The sequence below is a fragment of the Gavia stellata genome, chromosome 4 (assembly GCF_030936135.1).
Source record: "Gavia stellata isolate bGavSte3 chromosome 4, bGavSte3.hap2, whole genome shotgun sequence".
Classification (NCBI taxonomy): Eukaryota; Metazoa; Chordata; class Aves; order Gaviiformes; family Gaviidae; genus Gavia; species Gavia stellata.
In genome coordinates, this window is record NC_082597.1 from 37,231,170 (window position 1) to 37,250,870 (window position 19,701).

General features: G+C 37.3%; 1 protein-coding gene across 3 annotated transcripts in view; it reads left to right on the top strand.

Annotated features, from left to right (window-relative positions):
* The first annotated feature begins 419 nt into the window (after positions 1-419).
* Positions 420-19,701, top strand: part of USP15 (ubiquitin specific peptidase 15) — a 68,109-nt gene continuing 48,827 nt past the window's right edge. For all 3 annotated transcript variants that reach the window (XM_059817327.1, XM_059817328.1, XM_059817329.1), the window contains exons 1-2: positions 420-526; positions 14,897-15,024. In XM_059817327.1, coding sequence (XP_059673310.1) covers positions 438-526; positions 14,897-15,024 — 217 coding nt within the window. In that variant the 5' untranslated portion in view covers positions 420-437. The remainder of the gene's footprint in view (positions 527-14,896; positions 15,025-19,701) is intronic.

Below are 19,701 nucleotides of genomic sequence, written 5' to 3' on the forward strand. Positions count from 1 at the left end.
GGGCGCCTGAGCAGCGGCCACCGCCGGCCCCCGGCCCCCCGCCAAGGCACCCTCCGAGGCACCACCCTGCCTGATGACCCGTGCCGTGACACCGTCCCACGGCCCCGCGCTGCGCCGCGCCGCTGCCCCCCACTCGAAGGAGGGGGCCGCCTCAAGAGCCCCTGCCGGGCGGAGGAAGCGGGCCCCTGCCGCACCGCAGCCGGCGCTGCGCGCATGCGCGTCTGGGCCAGGTGGTGAGACGAAAGACCTCCCGGCCGCGAGGGGGCGCCGCACAGCGGCGCCTCGCCAGGTTCCCCTCGGTCCCCGCCCTGCGGATTCTGGGAAGGGAGGGGGGCGAGGGCGTCTCCTGGTTGGCGTCACTCCCAGCATGCAGCGCGGCCTGCTCCTGCCCCTGCTGCTGGTGCTACCGCCGCCGCCGCTGCTGCCGGGGGGAGAAGATGGCGGAGGGAGGCGCGGCAGATCTGGAGACCCAGCGCACGGACGTCGCGGCGCTGCTCAAAACCGCCCTCCGCAAGGGCGACACCTGGTGAGGGAGGGAGGGGCGGGGGGGCCTGGGTGATCGGCGCGGGCGGCTCCCTCAGCCCCCGGTGCCGCTTGGCTGGCGGAGGGACCGACCTCCTTCCCCTCAGCGCGCTCCCCCCCCCCGCTCCCGGGGGCGGTTTAGCCCCCCGCATGCGCTGGGGGCTGCCCGGAGGGAGGTGGGGGGAAGGCGAGTGACAGGGGAAGGGGGACAGCGCCATTCCTTCCCCTTCCAGACGTCCGGGTTCCTCAGCTCCTGTCAGGAGGAGACCGGCCGCCTCGGTGCGGCGGGTCCTCGGTTTGGCCTGGGCTTGGCGGCCGGCAGGGCCGCGCCGCGCCGCTGGGGCGCCCGGCGGGGGCAGGCACCGAGGTCAGCTCCCGGCCGGGCGGCGAGCGGCGGGGGGAGGGGAGGGAGCGGCGTGACTGGCGGGGCGCGGTGCCGGATGGCAGCCCCGGATGGCGGCCCCGGCCAACGAGGGGCCCGGAGGCTGCGGGGGGCTTGTTTGGCCTTGCGGGGAGAAATACTGAAGCAGGGATTGAGGCGGGGGAGAAGAACTCCGCTACCAGGCGTTTCTTCCATTATCCAGGCTGAAAGGAAGAAACGGCCCTGGCGTCACCTTCAAGTTGGCAGAAATTATATCTGTGCCCTGGGTGGGGTGCCCTGAAGCCCGTCCGCGGCTGTGATAAGCCCTAACTTTACATTTTGTTTTGTCTGTGAACGTGTTAACTGCCTAAGAAACAGCCCCCGAAGGTGCAAACGGGCCCTTATGATACCTGTTCCACAATAAACATTTAAAAAGATACATTTTCTTGGTCAGTCAGAAAATATTTCTTAGTATGCCGTACAGATTGTCAACAGAACAATCCATGGTGGAAAAGAGTTAGGTTAAATAAACACCTCTTTCTAGTGTGTATTTGGTAATTGAGCTTCTGTAGTTGTAGTTCTTTGAGGATAGGAAATGGGACTTCTTTTTAGCAGGGGAAAAAAAGGAACTGACACTTTTTCCACCACTCAACCTCTTCATCTCTTCCTGTGTGAAACTGTCACCCAAAGACAAAGGCTGAAGCATTAACTTGCTGAAAATTAAGTATGAATACACAAAAGTAGAACTTGCCCTCCTCATTTCAGCTGTCATCACTCACTGTTCCAGTTCTATAAAAGACTATATTTAACAGTGTTGAGACTGCAGCATGTGTCAGAAGCATACATTCTGATGCATTCTTCAAATACTGCTGAGTGTACGTTCAGTTTTGGCATACAAACAGACTGCTCTTAAACTGAAAAAGTATAAGCAACTAGAAAAAAGAAATCAATTCACATGGTAGTTTTGAAAATGACCAGCAGTAGTAAAAGGGTGCTCAGGCTTATAATCTTCTAAGAAATTTTTTTTATGGTTCTGTTGGGTACTTCCCAACTACTAAAAAAATGTCTCAAACAGTTAATATTATTCAAAGTGAAAGTAACTTTATGACAAGTTTACATGATGACTAAACCAGTAAGTTTACTGTGCTGTAATTTTTTTACTACATTAAATATTTTAACATGAAAAAATCAGAAAAAACTTCTAAACGTTCTCTGAAAATAAATATATCTAGCTGTGATTATGACACTGATATTAATCAAGTGTTTTAAGACTGAATAAGCTATGGTAAAGTCCTATTAACTTTGACTCATGAACTGTTAAATCTAGCTACATAAATGTGTATACATGTGCATTCATAGGATTAATACTTAGAGCTATGTATTTAACTTCACAAATTAAGGGGTGTGTTTATTCCAAATACTTTTTTCAGAGGTATTTTGTCAACAGTTTTTTTGATCTTTTGGGACATCAGTAAGGAAACAGAACAGTTAAAGTGCTCTAAGTTATGATTCAGAATTGCAATTTTCGTTCATTCAGTAGTAAATATTGCTGAAAAAATGTGAGCAATGACATATCAGCTTGTTCTGTTTGAGCTTTAAAGCACTAAAATACAGTCCTTTTAAAATTACTGGCTTATACTGAAAGTCTTGTCCATGCCCTTCAGAATTTAAAGTGTAGAGAACAATAAGCTATATAAGGAAAGTATAAAGCTTTGGGAGTTTCCTCTAAGAAAAAAGGAACTAAAGAATAGGGCAAAGAGAGGTAAGTCTTGTAGTATTTATAAAGAGGACACTGAATTTCTTTATTAGTTCTTCATGTGCACTGCAGAAAGAAAGACAGGAAACTGACTTGAAATGCAACATTTTTCGAGTTAGATATTGGAAAAGAATTGATAGAATCGGGAAACATTTGAACAGGCAGGTTAGTAAGCTGTAGAATTTGTTTCATTGGATGTTTTTAAGAGTAGCTTGGGGATAGTACAGGTTGCAATATATTGCTTCAGTGGACAGACAAGGCTAGTGTCTTTTGTCTCTTCTGTCCTCAGGGACAAGATTTTGGGCTAGTCTGTCCCAATGGTCTCTTTTGCATTCTTTTATGGACAGGTAATAAATTAAATTACTAAACTAGGAGAGATTGAGGATTCTTCCATCTCTCCATTTATCTTATTTTTCTAAACATACATTAAATAAACATCAAATTTAAGCTTTTCTAAGCAAGAACCTCCTTCACTTATCAGTTGTTTTAAATAAAATTGACTGCTTTTATTAGTGAATTCAGCGTAAAAACCACATCGTCATTCCACAGAACTTAAATTATATATGTCTTTCTTCTTGCAATATTATCCAAAGGACCTTCAGGTTCTGTGGTTGAAATACCTAGAATTAGAGAAGAAATGCTGTATTTCATTGTATATCTCACAGTTTTAGGATCTGATATGATTACTTCTCAGTGTTTTGAAATTGTGAGAAGAATTTTTATTGTTTGTGGAGATTTGAACCTCTCATTTAGAAAGACAAAAAATATCAGTTGTTAGAACTGCAGAAAAATTTTAACTCAATCAGTGTCTTCCTGTATATAGTCTCAGAAATTGAAGGGCTGTTGATGTTCATCAATTTTTTAGCCACTGTATAACTTGCATGACCAACTGGTCTTGATGTTATTTAATGCCGTTGTAGCTGCAGTGGTATTCTTGAGAACCTTGCCAAGTTTTTTTGTTTTTACAGTGTCACTGAGGTACAGTTTTCAATACTGAGTTATTGATCTTGGAACAGTTTTCTTAAAGAGGTGATGAAGACTCTTGTTAATTCTTGTGTGTGACTTCTTATGTGAATATCTCTGTAATTTCCTCCCCATATTGAGGTATAATTTCTTGTCTTTAAGACCACTTTCAGCCCTGCTTTCCCTGTAGTTGCTGTTCTTCTGTGGCTCTCATAGAGATGTTGTCTCAATTACTTAAATATGACGTTACAAATGCTTTCATACTTTTTACTTTGCTACCTCTTACGGACCTTGGTCCTCCATAGTCTAGAATGTGAGACCACGTTTATCACCTTTAAGTATCACCTGCCAATAAATGGTTCACTTATAGTGGGTAATAGTGACTAATAAAGACTAACAGCACAGCCTTAGCAGTCATTTTCACCAATTTTTCTCTCTCTTTCTCCCAGAATTTCCCCACTGTGCTTCTTTCATTTGTTGCTTTCTGTAGTAATTTGTGAGCAGATGAGAATATAGATGTTATTTGTATTTTTAAAAGCAGTAACTTGGAAAAGAATTAGGCTATTACAGTGGACAGATAACTATCACGAGGAGTTTATTTGGTGGCTAAGGGAACAGATGCAATCTTCAGGTGTTTGAATAGGCAATACTGAGTAGCAGTACAAAGATGTACTGTATAGAGTAATATATTAGTGAAACCATTCTTACTGTCCAGCTCAGGTGTCCACATGTTACAGAAGGTGTTCATTTGGAATGAGTTAAAAAATCTCAAAATCTAATAGGGAAGGTGGAAGCCTTGCCTTTCAGAGAACAGCTTTAAGAGCCTTTGTCTGTTTTGATAGAATGTTGAGAGTGTTACGTAAGAAGAAGATGTCTTTGAGGATAAGGATTTTTAGACGAGCAGATGAAGATTTAAGACACTGTCTGTAAACTGAAGCTAGTCAGGATTAGGCCAGAAGGAAGATGTTGATTTCCAGCCCTGCTAGCCAATGAATTTTGGTGTCAGTCATCACTTTACAGAGTGATGAGATAGATTCTTAATCTGTTCTCGACTTTTAAGACTTGCAAATTACAAAAACTACAGAAGTATTTTGTGTTCTTTCAGATGTGTCTCTGATACACATACCTTCTGAAGTTGAGAGGGAGTAAAGAGGGAAGTCCAGAGGAGTACTATTGTTATCCATAGAGTACATTTTGTGGAAGGTGAAGAAAATATTCTCATTTTTTTGCATTGTGAGAATTTTATTGGCTGTTTAATTGTAAAACTCAGTCACTGAATAAGTAAAAATTTAAGTGGGGTAAAAATCCTTCCCAGTGAATGATCTGTAGATATGACAAGTTCAACCTTAAAGGATTTCCTCTCCAGAAGTGTATTTAAAGAATTTCCCCACCAAAAATGTATAAGTTTTTTAATTGTGGTTGCAATGAAAACTCATGAATCTTGATGAACAGGCATATATAGCCCTACTTGAAAACCCTGCAGTGCCCATCATTGATGATAACCTTGATGCTGAAGTGCTTAGCTTTAATAGCATTTTATACTGTGGTCTCCTCAGTGTTTTCCACATTTGATCATCCATCATTGTGCTGTACATGAACAGAATCTAGATTGAACATTAATGGAAGATTTTACTTGATTTCACTGAGAGCATGATGAGATGTTATGGACCTGCACCTCAGTAACGTTTTGAATAATATCCTAAACAGTTCTGATGGCTTCATATAATAAGAAAGAAGGAATCAGTGTTCCAACGACAGAATTGAGAATTGTCTGCTTTTTCTTTTAAATGAGGTTTAAGTTGCTGATTTTTGACTTTAAGACTTTGTGGTTGAAGTTTTGTGTTAGATTTGTCTCACTGCATGTGGAATGGTGCAGCATTTCACCAACAGCTTATGGAGATATACAAAATGTTCTGTTATAGATTCTTCTGGGACAATACTTGCAATGAAAATGTGTAGACGCAGTTTTCTTCTATTAATTGATTAGGCCTGGTGAGAACATGTTAAACTCAAAATCATGTTTGTGTCAGGCTGTTGCCTGAAAATTGGAAGTCAAACATTGATTTAGGAGTTAGATTTTTTTTTTTAATGAAAAGTCTTTACATAAATGGAAAATTTGTAAGTGTATACAAAATACTTACATGGTTGTTAATGTAATGGTCACAGTGAAATTTTAACATGAAAATGCAGTCCATTAATTTTGACTGAATCAGGCTTTTTGGTCAGCTTCTTGGTGGTATGTGTGAAGTGCTGCTTAGACTATTGCAGCACATTGTGGGAACTGAGGATGGGGACCTGTAGGGATAATTTGACTGATTAGTTGATGTGAAATCATCTCAGTGCATTTAGTTGAAAGAAGCTTTTATTTCTGAAGAGGAATGTGAAATATTTAGATTAAGATTTCTTAAAAATGGGAGCTAAGTGATATATTTTTTTCTCTTTGACCCCTGGATTTCTCTCTTGTGGATTTACCTACGTTTTGAATAAAATGATGGTTTGGTTTGTATGTGATAGAGTAGAATAATTATCATCATCTTGAACTTTCAAGAACTTGTTAATTCTGAAAGAAAATTTAATTTTGAAGGCATCTATTAATCATGAGTGTACTTAGTCAAGCAATTTTGGCTAGCCTAATCAGAGTGGAAATACAGGTACAAACCCATTTTTACTGTTCTTATTTGTATAGTTGCAATTGTGCAAGAGCAAAAATTGGATGCTGTGCCTTTAAACAGGAGTCCTAATTTGCTTTCAGCAACACAGTTGTTAGACTTTGTCCTCAGTGTTACTTAATCTGTACTCATGCACAATGAGGAGGGTAAAAAAAAGAAATCCTCACCTATTTCTCTGGACAATTTGCACAGTTTTGCTGTTAAAAGTGAAATAGCTCGTGTTCAGGAGATGTGGTGTCCCAGCAGTACATGGTGATGGAATGAGTGTCTCTCTGTGAAGTGTCTTTATCGCATATTAAAGTTAATTGGTTTGATTTTGAAGTTGAAGGGCTGGCCTATCAGTCAATAAATCTAGGTTACATGTTGTTTAATTCTGTCTATATGTAACTGAGGAATGCATTCAGAACGCTTTTGACAGCAATGGGAAATACCAAGATCACAGTCATACTGTTCAAATATTTTTCTATCATCCTGGGTGTTAAGGTAAAGAATGAATGCCATTGTACTTCTGTGATGTTGATAGTGTGTTAATAAGGTTTATTAAATCAAAATGTGCAGTAATCCATAGGTGAAGTTAAATTACATGAAAAAGTTACAAACCATGAGAGAATTTTAGAAATCACTTAGCAACTTTTCTGCTAGTACTATTACTTTCTTTTGTTGAATGAACAATGTCCATACGTGGTCATGCAGCTGTGAAATTTTAGAACTTGCGTAAATGCATTATTGATTTTTATTATTTGTTGAATTTTTGTTTAAGAAATGAAGATGCATTTACAAGTGTTGTAATAGCTTCATTCTTTTGTTTTTGTAAGTTAACGTACAAAGGCTATAAGTAATCCTGTTTGGGGCTGACCTAAGTCTCTACACATGATCATTCATAAAGATGCAGTCTTTTTTTGGTAATTTTAATTGACTGACCCAATATGAAGATATATTTGGATATAAGGCATGGCTATCAACTGGTAATTGTGTTGTAATATTTGAATATTTTGTATAGGAGTAAAAGGACCAAAATATTTGTTGCTGGTATGCCTATATTGGGAAAGATAATAAAATAAGTACTCTGTAATTTGTAGATTCTATTGGATAAACTCTAAGTCCAGTAATTGATGAGAACACAACCAGGAACCAGACTAAGGGCCCTTAATCACAGAGATGAGCAGTCGTTTGTAAATGCCAGAAGTAATCACCATTTCATCCCACTTCAGTGGGACCCAAAGAATAATAACACCTGCAGTGAACTGGTTTCTCAGTGTTGTTGTCTGTAGGGTCTGTGAGGTTGGAATAACTAATCTAAACGCATCTTAAAGATAGATTTAGTCTGTTCAGTTTCTTCAGCTATACCAAGTTTAAAATAGCTATGACTTTAACTTTTTAATGTTGGTTTACAATATTTCTAAACAAAGCTTGTTTGCTTCTAACCATGAGAATGAAGTAAAAGATCACAAGTTTTTATATAGTTTTGAGGAATATATTCTTTTACAAGAAAATAATATTAACTAAAAATAGTTTAAGGTCAAAAGTAATCTGTGCTTTGAAAACAACCTGAGCATAGGAAAACAAGAAGAGGAAAGTAGGTTGAAATGTTAAGCATTGTGCTTTGTAGTTGTCAATACTTGCCAAGAAATTGTTCAAATAAAAGAATTATTTAAATAAAAGTTACGGCTAGATGGGACTGTAGTGTTGGCAAATAGCTTCTGTATGGAACGAGCTAGATATGACCAACAGTTATTATTGCTTTTCAAGGAAATGAAGTGACATGTAATATCAGAAGATAGCAATGTCTGCAAAGGTAGTGTAGACCTTGGTTACACAAGCTCCTTTTGTGCTCTGGAGGGATATGAGGTTTTCATGGAATCACAGAGTATCTCAAGTTGGAAGGGACCCATAAGGAGCATGGAGTCCAACTCCCTGCTCCTTGCAGGACTACCTAAAGCTAAACCCTATGACTAAGAGTGTCATCCAGATGCTCCTTGAACTCTGACAGGCTTGGTGGTGTGACCACTTCCCTGGAGAGCCTCTTCCTGTGACCGACCACCCTCTCAGTGAAGAACCTTTTCCTACTGTCCAATCTGAACTTCCTCTGACACAGCTTCATTCCATTTCCTCATGTTTTATTCCCTATCTAGCATTTCAGGGGACTGGAGAATATAAATTGTGCCTTGTATCTTATAATCTGCGTCAGACAAGCGAGAAACATTTTACAGATGAGAGCAGATATCTCTTACAAAGTGAGTTGAAGCTCCATTCAGAAGTAAACATTGAGTACTGAAGTAGGCCAGACTTGAACTGGGAACATGTTCATGAACATGTTCTATAGTTTTTTGATTCTACTTTGATTCTACTTGCTCAAAGACAATTTAGATCAATAAGGATATGTAATACAACTAAGAAAAAAATAATTAAAAAATAATTAAGCTGTACAAATATTTCCAATATTATTAATACCTAAAATACCATATTTGAGTGTAATTTTCAGGAAATCATACATGTATATTTTTTCTTACTTTTAGGTAAAGATTTGAGGCTATTCCAATATTTATCTGTTTCTGTTATCAACTTGTTGGCTCTAAGTGACTGTAGTATAATCAAACTTGGTTGTACTGTTTTCATCAAGCAATTTGAGATGACTGATTCATTTGAAATGCCTATAAATGTCAAGCATTTGCTGATTTACAGTTAATCAGTTCACCTTGTTGTGAAGTTGCCTTAGTTGTTAAGGTTTGCCCCTCAAAACAGCATATCTAGAAATTTGAGACAGTTCTCTCCTTCAGTCTCTGCTGTGAATCTTCCAGGTATGCTTTACCCCTGAAGATGGGTTGGTTATCCTGCTCACTAGCTTGACTGATGACATCTGAGAGAGAAAAATTTGTATTCCCTGCTTGAGTGAAATCTTGATTCCATCAGAGCTAAGTAACAAATATTTCTTAATCATAGTTTTAAAAAATGGATAGGCCATATTTTTTAACTTTGCTAAGGTGTCCTGGAGTAGCTTTCTCAGTCAGGTCCACTGTTCAAAAAACTACTGCAACATTAGACTGGTTTGAAACTTTCCTGCATTAGGTAATAGTAACAAAAATAAAAGCAAAACACTGTACCAAGTTTAATGCAAAGACATTTTATTTCTCTATTTTACTAATGCATGGTATGCTATTTTTATATCTGGGACAACACATACTCAGTGAAGCATATCTGGTCTCAAGTGCATGCTACAAGTTTTTAATAATTTTCCCCTAAAAAGTGGTCTAGAAAGTGATCAAATTTTGTTTAATAAATGAGGTTTTAGCAGATGTAGTCCTGTTTACCTGAGGTGTATCTTTTCCTTTTAAGTGACTGAGTGTCCCTTGTAGGTAATACTTAGTTTTCAGGTAGTTGATTGTATCATGGATATTAGAACATTGATGAAAAGATAAAGTAAGTTGCCTTCTTACGGTTCGCCTTCTCTGTGTTCTGTAGGTGAGTAGACTTGTTGATCTTGGTGAGAATGCTATATTGAATGTATTTGTACGTTCAAAAGCGATAGTCTATACATTTCTGATTTTTACTTTTTCCCTTAATGCTAAGAAGTCTGGATTTTAGCTATGTAAGTTCTTTAGAAGATTGATCCCTTAAGCTGAGCATGGTGTAATTGCATTAATTTTTTTGCAGCATAATCTTTAACATGGTGTATCCTTCTTGTATAAAGATGAGGGAAGTATATGGCATTTGAATGCAAATTTGCATTTTCCCTAATCTTATTGGAAAAGTAGTATTTCATCTACTGATTAAGAACAAGTTCTTGTAAAGGGGGAACATTACAGCTACTGTGACTGTATTCCGTAGTAACTCAAAATAACTTCTCTCACCTGTATCAGATTTCTATTGAAGTAAAAGTAGCAGAATGCTCATTAAAATGCGTGATATGTATAAAACATATACATTTGCATATGTATGCACAAACACGCACATAGCCAGTAATTCACTGTAAAAAGTCACAGCTACAGTGTCTGTTAGCATTCTTCGAAAATCTCTATCTGTAAATTTTTTTTCTTGGCTATATAAATTCCGTAAATCCTTCTTTTGCATGTACCTCAACATTGTGGTAAACTGGTCTACTGAGTTTGCTCTTAAGAATATATGTCTGAGATTAAAGACTCCATACTTTACATTAAGAAGCCTAAACAGTGTTTGAGTCAATTAAAAACAGTTATCTCTAAATAAAAAATAAATTCATTACCGGGCTTGCATAAGTATCCTGCTTACCTTTGTTTATAAAGGGTGTTAAGAGCTGAATATTGGGATAGTGAGTAAGGCAGTACTTCCTAAGGTATGATCTGTGGTCAGCAGGTAGTTCACTAGGCTCTGGTAAGATGTATAGTGCTGTATCAAATCTATAATATTTTTGTTTCAGGTTTGATTAGTGTAGTATGATGTGGTCTGTAAGAAATCCTGAGAACTGGCAGTGGTGCATTTGCTTCTTATCCTAATAAATTGATCTTCCTGGTTCACTCTATTTAAAAACTAGTACAAAGAGATAGATACATACTGCTTTGAGTACACCAGTCTAACAAAGCACCACTCAGTGAATTCAAGTAAGAAAACAGGAAAGGAGAAGGTATAAAGACAAAGTAATTTGAGTAGCTTTCAAATTTTTGGTGTTCATGTATTCTTCATTTTGCTTTTCTCCATTTTACTAGTGGACAGACTTTGCTCAGAGAATCTCAAACTTCATGTGAATTTTTTTGATTTGGTTGTCCTTCAGTGGTTTCTTTCCAGGGCAGGAACTTGACTGTGGTGTTCAGTTCTTATTACACTTACATACTTGCGTAATTTATAGGTGGTCTTTCAACTTCTTTATGCTAGAAATATTAATCTCTTATTTGAGCATGTAAGTACAAATTCCTAAATTTGAAGAGAAGTGATGTAAGTTCTTGCACTTTGTGTTAGGAAACAGAAATGTTACAACTTTTCAGTTAGGGAGAACTATAAAGAGACATTGGACATTGTAGAGCAAAATTTGGTTGGTGGCAAAATTAATTGGATGTGGAACAATGAAGTTGATGGAGTGTTAAAATAGGTAATGGTGAACATTTAAGATCTACAGCAGTGGACCCCAAGCTTTCTTGCACTGTTAAGTCCAATTATCAAAATTTTCTATTAATCACTATGTTACTGGTGTATGATCAGACATTTAACACAAAACGTTTGAAAAGTAATATGGTTCTACAGGAGCAGTAATTTGTTAAGCATTAATTAAAACAATGGGCAGTTTGCCTATGCGATAATTTCCCTTCTGTGTAAAATTACAGCTTTCCTTCTTTAAGATTCATAGTTATTCAAATTTAGATCAAGAAAGTAGAGGCCGTGGGATGGAGTAGGGGACAAGGCTGGCAGGTTTGGTGATAGAATGGATGCCTGAGGGTGGCTGCAATCGTAACCGTACATGGTTATGGCTGTTATGAAATAGTGCTGGATGGCCACAGCAGAAGAGAAAGGTGAGAATGCTGTTGGCCTTGAGTATGTTCGTAAGACAGAAAACTTTGTGTATAAAGCAAAAGGCAAAGGCATGTCACTTAATCAAATTTGATATCCCTTTTTCCATTTATTAAAGAAAAATGATCCAAATATTAAGAGGCTGTTGTAAATGGAACTGGGATTTGTACAGGTAGAGTGAAAGAACTGGATTTTTGCAAATGTGGGAAGAACTGCTGCTACTTGTACTTTCAAAAGAAAAAGACACAAATACCAGTGATTCAATTATAGTAACATCAGGCTTGTTCTGGCAGACTCAGGGTAAAGGAAAAATTATCTTTAATATCAGACTTTATATTCAATTATATATCCACTGTGTAGAATAAAGTCATTCCATTTAACATGATCATACCAATTCAAACTTCCGTGGTAGAGTCTATTGTCTGTTTTTCTCTTCCAGGAAATGGGAAATAATGCTCATTTAATTGAAAGTTAGCTATGTTTGGTGAAAATCTGTCAGTAGAGATTTTATTTTTCTTTCTTGATTTTCAAGTGGACTATCTGTGTGATGTTCACTGAATTCTTAAATTCTTATTCATGTGATCTTTAAATTAAATAGGCTAAATTGCCTATTGCAGGCTTCTGTCTGCTGTATTCTCTTCTCCCCTCCCATTTCTGGGTAATAGGTGAATGTGGCATACCTTGGGCATGAATTGGATAGAGAATCTGTTAGAGAAAACACTTCAAAACCTTTCTGCATCCACTGTTGAGTCTGTACCTCCAAAAGCATGCTTGCATTCATTGAACCAGATTATATCTGAGGACATCTGCATCTGACTATTGATTATAGAAAAGGAAGCACATGTTAACTCTGTAAAATTTAAACCTAATTTGTTTAAGTTTTTTCTCTCCTTCTATTGCAGTATTGCTTAGGAGGACTTTATAATAGTAAAAATGTAATTGAAAGGTTCTCATAACAAACATACCAAATACTTTGAAACATACCAGGGAGCTGTTACGATGTTGCTTCACTTCCTCTATATATTGCAAGATGGCAAATACGGTGTTTTGAAGGGACTTTGCAAGTTTTAAAGTTCATATTGTTGCTTTCATCTGATATTTTAAAAAAATGCTCATGCTTTTTTTTTTAATGGAATGCTTGTTTTAAACAAACGATAATGCCAAATTTTAAATTACATGTAGATAGTCACATTATATGCGTGTTTTCACAAGCTGGTCATTTTTGATAGTTGAAGTTGTTTTTCATTTAATTTCACAACAGTTTGAGGTTTGTGGTTTCATAGGTTTTGCTGCAGTGACCATTAAATCTGCTACTGTGTTAGGAGAACCTGAAAAATTAAGTTCAGAAAAAGGCTTTTACATAACACGGTAAGGCTTCACTTGGATACTTTCTTGTGTTGCAAAATGAGGTTTTCTGTACATAAAGAGCTAATTGCTTTGTTAGGTAGTTCTTATAACTTCACTGAATAGCATAGACAATGGAAAGTGGTCAAGAAATCAGTGTATTCTAACTGAATGAGTTTGATTTTTGAAGTGTAAAATGTGTGTAGGACTGAAACTCAGATTTGAAGTAGGTAACTTTTACATTTTTTTCCGCATTAGTAAAGTTTAAATTTATTTATTTTTGTACAAGCCTGCATTTTTATCTTTTTACTGTGTTTTATCCCAAATTTCACCATCTTTAATGCAGCTTTGTCCAACCTTGTTTCCTATTACATTCTAAACACGATCTAAACAAAACAAAACATGTCAAAGGAATTCTGCTGCAAAACTGGCCCAGTGCTAGGCCAGGCTACTTTAGAATGATTCAATATTGTAAAATCATAGTGATGTTAAGTATCTCATCTTTCTGGAACAGGAATTCAATCATGCTGTTTCATTACCAATTTGCTAGAATGCATTGTGCCCAAAACACCCTGTTAAGTCACTGTCTGTTTCTAAGTTTGGCAAGTGTGGAAAAGGGCATTTTTGCAGCAAAATACACATTTCTTATACATTTCCTTGATAGGGCTTAAAACGAAACTTTTTTTCTATATAGTTTTGGTTCAGAAAGCAGTTTGAGGCTGTTTTCTGACTGCTTTATTAAATGTTTAAAATTTCAGAAAGAAATTGTGTGTTGCAAGTTCAAGGAAAAAGTTGTGTACAGAACAATTTCGGAAGAGGTAGCAACTCATGGTAGTTGATTACTCTTGAGCAGCAGTAACAGGTTGTGATAGTAGAATAAATACAAGACCACATGTTACACTGTGAGATGGTAAAGGTACATGTTCCAGAGTACGGCTGGCGTTTGCCGTAAGGGAGAAATGTGGTCCCAAACCAAAGTTACAGACCAGACAGAAGGAGATGGATAATTCTAGGAAAGAGAAATAATGAAGGTGGTGTCTTAAAAAAAAAAAAATATCTGTGGATTACTGAACAAATTTGGTATCTTAATCTTAAAGCGATTCTGGACAAAAAGGTACAAAATGTAGGTATCACTGGACTTCGTAAAAGCCAGACTGGCAACAATTTAGCCTGAGTAGAAACACGGTGGAGCTGAGTTTGGCGATAACGCATTATATGGAATTGTGAAGTTGATAATTATATGTAGGAGAAACACCTAGTACTTCCTCAAAAGTAGAACGTTTACTCCATGTGTTGATGTGGACTCAAAGGAGGGAAACACGTAGACTCTCTGGTTCTTGACAGGACATCAGTGTTCTAAAGTTTTTTCAACTTGCATATGAATGTTTTAAATAAAACTCCATCAGGAAAAAGTATTTTACTAAAAGTTATCTCTCTTTTTTTAAAGGGCTGTCTAATTATGAAGATTTAACTTGAATCTCCTGAATTCACAAATTGCAAACAGGAATTAAAGATGATGATATTTCATGCTAAAAAGGAAATGTTTTTTGTACTTTCCATTCTTCAACTTCTGATACACTGTATCGGCAGTCTTGCAAAACTGTACTTGCCCACTGTGATTAGTGGGATCTTTAATTGCCCACAATTAAAGCCCTTGTTGGTAGGAGATGCTAATAATGGTTAGCAGACCAGACAGAAAAACATTTTGCAAGGCTGATGAATATAGGTGTGTTAACATGAATTGATTTGTACTGTAGGAAGTAGTAGCATGCCAATCATTAACTTGCATGTTTTCTTCCATTTTAGGTATCTAGTGGATAGTCGCTGGTTCAAACAGTGGAAAAAATATGTTGGTTTTGACAGCTGGGACAAATACCAGATGGGAGATCAGAATGTGTACCCTGGTCCTATTGATAATTCTGGACTTCTCAAAGGTAACTGCTTCTGATTGTGTAATAAGCCAATACTAACATTTAGAGCAAATTTGTCACAGATTGTTCATCTTTTGTAGTTGGTAGTGTAAATTAATTTCAGAATATATGAAGGTGAAACTTTTTGTTTGTTTGTTTTCAGACTGTGACAAGGGAACTGGAATAGATCTCCCTAACAAATTACAATTTTATAAATAAAATTATTGGAACTTCCTTGCAATGGTAACAGAATATTTAATAATGTACAAATTACTGGTTTATAATATTTCGGGATACCTTGGGAGTTGAAATTTAGTCAAGTTGACAAATAGCTAGCCTGATTTCACTAAATTATTTTTTTTTTTAGCTTAACTAAATTGGTTGGTTTAAAATAACATTTTTAAGTTGAACTCTAAAATACCTTTTTGTATATGAGCCCCAAGCCCTTACTTCGATTCTGGAACAGTTGAAGAAGACATATTATGCAGTTCAGTGATAATATAACATGGTGTGAAATGATAGAGGATAATTTCCTAATTTTTTATGGTCTTCTAACTATGGTTAAACTCTGTCAGTGTTACAGTTACTCAGGTCTGACTGAGTTTTGCTGAACTGTAGTTAGATTTGTGGACACAGGTCTCAGAATACTTTCCCAGCTATTTTAGTCTTTAGGTCAAATTCTATATTTAATATCCAGTATTGAAATACCATTAGAGTCACTAATATTTAATCTGCAAAATCTAGTGGATACGAAATCTAGCAGATAATTGATTGCCTTCTTTGCAGTTACAGGTAATGCAATAGAACTGCGTAATTCGTTTGCACATAGTAATACAAATTTTTACAACTTCATGGGGTTTATGATGAACTCTGACTTTCTTCATTCAAAACTTCTCAACTGTAATTAATATCTCATTATTTTACAAGTTAAATGTTAAAGATGATTGCCTGTTTCATAGGACTTGTCATGCCATGTTGCACTAGTTGTCAGTGTGAGTGAGTGTGCATGTCTGACAGTGACTAGTATCAGTGCTTTTGAAGAAGGTTCTGTATTGTCATATGCATCTATATGTTCTCTTCCATCCACAAACTTAAAGGTCTTTTTGCTCTTGGTGAGTGATGTGTTTTGTTTTCTGAAATGTGAGGATCTAGATCTTTTGTACATTCTTGTAGTAAATCTTGCAGTGAGGGGGGCATGTTCAGGTGATACTTTTCAGCTGAAATGAGTTGTAGCAAGATCTTTTTATCCTCAGTGAGGCAGCATCAGCTTATGCTCTCTTCTGTGTCTACCCACTTTAAAAAAAAAAGGTGATTTCTAGATGTGCAAAGCACTGTGTTAGTAGATCTGTATTATTTATAACTTAATCTATGTACATGTTCAGATTATGTTTAAAGTTACTGTGGATGTGAAGCCTCTATTAGTGTTAGCTGTCCAAATCTAAAATCATGTTAGCCATTTCGCTAAAAGCTCCTGAAAACCTGTGTTCTATCATTTTGACACTGCCAATACTCCTTTCAAAGTAAACATAGTATCAGGGTTTATGAACTTTTTGCTCATTCATGGTTCTAAAACTATGGCTCTGCATTGGCGGTGGTACCATGCATCCAATTACTGTCTGACATCTACTGTTCCTGTTTGAAGGCAGTTTTAAAATTAAGGGCATTAGTGCTCAGAAAATAGTAGCTGTCTCCTTCACCTGCTGCAAGGCAGCAATCCTCTGTACTAGGTTTCCTATATAGTGTAAATTGAACCTGAAAATGCTTGGGTTTTAATCCTGTCTTTGGCATGTAGTGTGCACTAGTTGCTCTCACACTGCTCTGCTGAAGTGTTGAGTCTGAAAATTTGCATTTGATTTAAAGAGTAGGATAATCTAAAATGGGTGTGCTTTCTCAGATATTCTGCAGTGTAATGCAGTGATAAGGAAAACTGTTATTAAATTCAGGAAAGACTGATTCCAGGAAACTGAAGCAGTATGTTGTGCTTATATTACTTAAATGCTGCTTCCTTATTTCCAGAACATTTGGATGAAGTGAGAACAGTGAAAAGTAACAGGTAGAGATTTCAGTTAATCTCAACGTATGCAAAAAATGTTGTTGAATGTAATGGAATGCACACATGCCACCTTCAAAAGAAGAGACATGTAGTCAACTTCAGATCAGCAAAGCAAGCACAAGGATGTAGCTGATTGTTCATCATAGAAAACAGTGTTGCAGATGAGGGACTGAGTCGTCATGGAATAGGGTTCTGAAAAAAATTATACCAGAAGAAATGTTGGGTGTTTTAGAAAGACAGAATAGAATCCAAATTATATGTTCTCACTATAAATTCCCCTAGCAATATCAGATCAGTGCAGAAATACAGTGTGAACCTTTTAAAGAGATAAATAGACCTGAAGATGTGTTTGTGGATTTCTCCCCACACTTTGCTCTCGGTTATAATTGAACTGCCATATGCATAGTGTTGAGTGGGCCAAGTAAGAATTGATAGTGCAAGTTGTGAATTATTTCAGCAAATGTTTCTTATATGTTGCTCTTGAATATAGTTTTTTTCCTAATCAGTCAAGACAGTTTGGAACCAAAATTTGACTCTTGAAAATTGTTACTTTATGGCTAGGATGGAACAGCATGAGGGTAAAAAAGGAAAGTATCTTTTAAACAGGTGCATTGATTGAAGTCTCATTTATTAGGACACATTAATTATATTTATCTACCTGAAGAACTGAATTCTTATTTACCTGTATGTTCACTGACATGTTCATGTGAAATTCCATTTTACTTTTTGTTCAAGAAATGTATGTACTATGGCTCCCAAAGTGGAATCCAAAGTCTGAGGTTTTCTTCCACTTCATTCGTTCCTTTGTTGCATTCTGTGTTTCTCTTGTGTTTTTTCCTGCTAAAATTGCAACAAATACTTTGGCTATTTCTGAACTTGATTATCCACTCTTTCTAAAATAACTTAATAATTGTAATACTTACCTGGCTATATTTTGGGGGTTTTGTTGTTGTTAGGGTTTTTTTGTTTAGCTCTTCCTACTAAGTCACTTAGGATTTTTATCAGAGAAAATGCATGCAAACCATATTGTACCTTCTTGACAGCATTTGTGGCTTGATGGGCGTGGTGCTGTGTGGTGTTGGGTGGGTTGGTTTTTGGTGTGTTGTGGTTTTGGTTTTTTGGTTTGGTTTTTTTTTTTTTTTTTTTTTTTTTTTGGTTGGACTTGATGATCTTACAGGTCTTTTCCAACCTTTGTGATTCTGTGATTAAGTCATCTCTAAATCACACAGATTGCATATTATGGAAACAGTATCTTTTTGCCATCTCTGAGCAGCTAATGGTAGTAAAAATATTGCACACTTAAAATACATGAACTGAGAACAATATGCATCTCCCACATTTTGCTCACACATCAAGGTACTTAGCTAGAGAAGGAAAGAGGGAGTCAGCACCGGTGATAATAGGAGCAGAAGAAAGCTGTGCATCCTTCTTTGGCCATATTTTCACCATTTGGGTGATTAAAGCAAAAAGCATTGGTTTTTTCCTGTATTTTCCTTTAAAATCACAAACCCTTTAAACCAACTGAAGGTGTAGGAAGTGCAGGTAGCGTAGGGAGATTTCTAGTCTTGGTAAGCTGAATCTTGTTTATTCTTCCCACCAGGAAGTGAACACATCTTAAATGTCCTCAGTAGTGTTGCCCTCCTACAGAAAAGGTCATGCTGAAACATGTTCTGTTAAATTCTCATACAGAAAAAAAATAAAAATTGAATAGTTGTTATTATTAAAGGACCTTTCATTTTGAAGTGTACCTTTTTAATGCTCAGGATAATTTTTTTTAATTGAAGTCACATTATTCTGTGTTTCCTCAATTTGTACAAAGGAGAAACAAAAGAAGTGCGGAAATATGATCAAATGAGAGGACCTTAGTGCTTTTCATGTGCGCATAGTGTGCACTTACTTTTGTCCTTGCAGAAGAATGAAGGTAACAGTATTCATTGTGCTTAGAAGTATTACTTAAAAAAAAAAAAAATCCAAGAGGAAGGGCAATACTTGAAGCAATTCGTGATTATTTAACATTACTTTTATGCTCAGTTCTAATTGTAGTGTAATTCTGCAGTTCATTCACATAGGACAATGAAAATAAATAGACTATATATTTACTACAGTCTATTTATTCTTTATACATAGTCTGTGTATTTTCATACTTCATTAAGTTTGTCATCCTGATTCATTCTTTGGAGCTGAATGTGTGAGTCTCCCTGTTTGATCTCCCTCTGTATGGAGGGATGTTTACTGGCCTGTAGTTGGGTACTTCCAAATGGAAAGAGAGCTGCCCTAATTGCCTGAGGCTCGCAGTGGCTCAGATCTGGAATCACCTCTTACACATATAGGATAGCTGCTATCTTACTAGTTTAATAAGTATTGAACCAAAGCTAAAAGCATGCTACTTAGGTAAAGAGGTTGCCAAGTTGTACTTCTTTCAAGTGCTGCATCTTGCTGTCCCTGTGAAGAATTTTGTAGGGACTGTGTTTCCAGAGCACGTAGGATCCTTTAAGTAGGAGGGTTGTACCATGTTATTTTCCCAGTCTGACATGGAGTGAATGACTTTGAACTTTGTCTTGGATCTACTGTAATTACCCATTCCTGCATTTTCAGTGAAGGATGCAACTGTAGCATGAAATGGAAGTATCCATGGTGATGTGGGAATA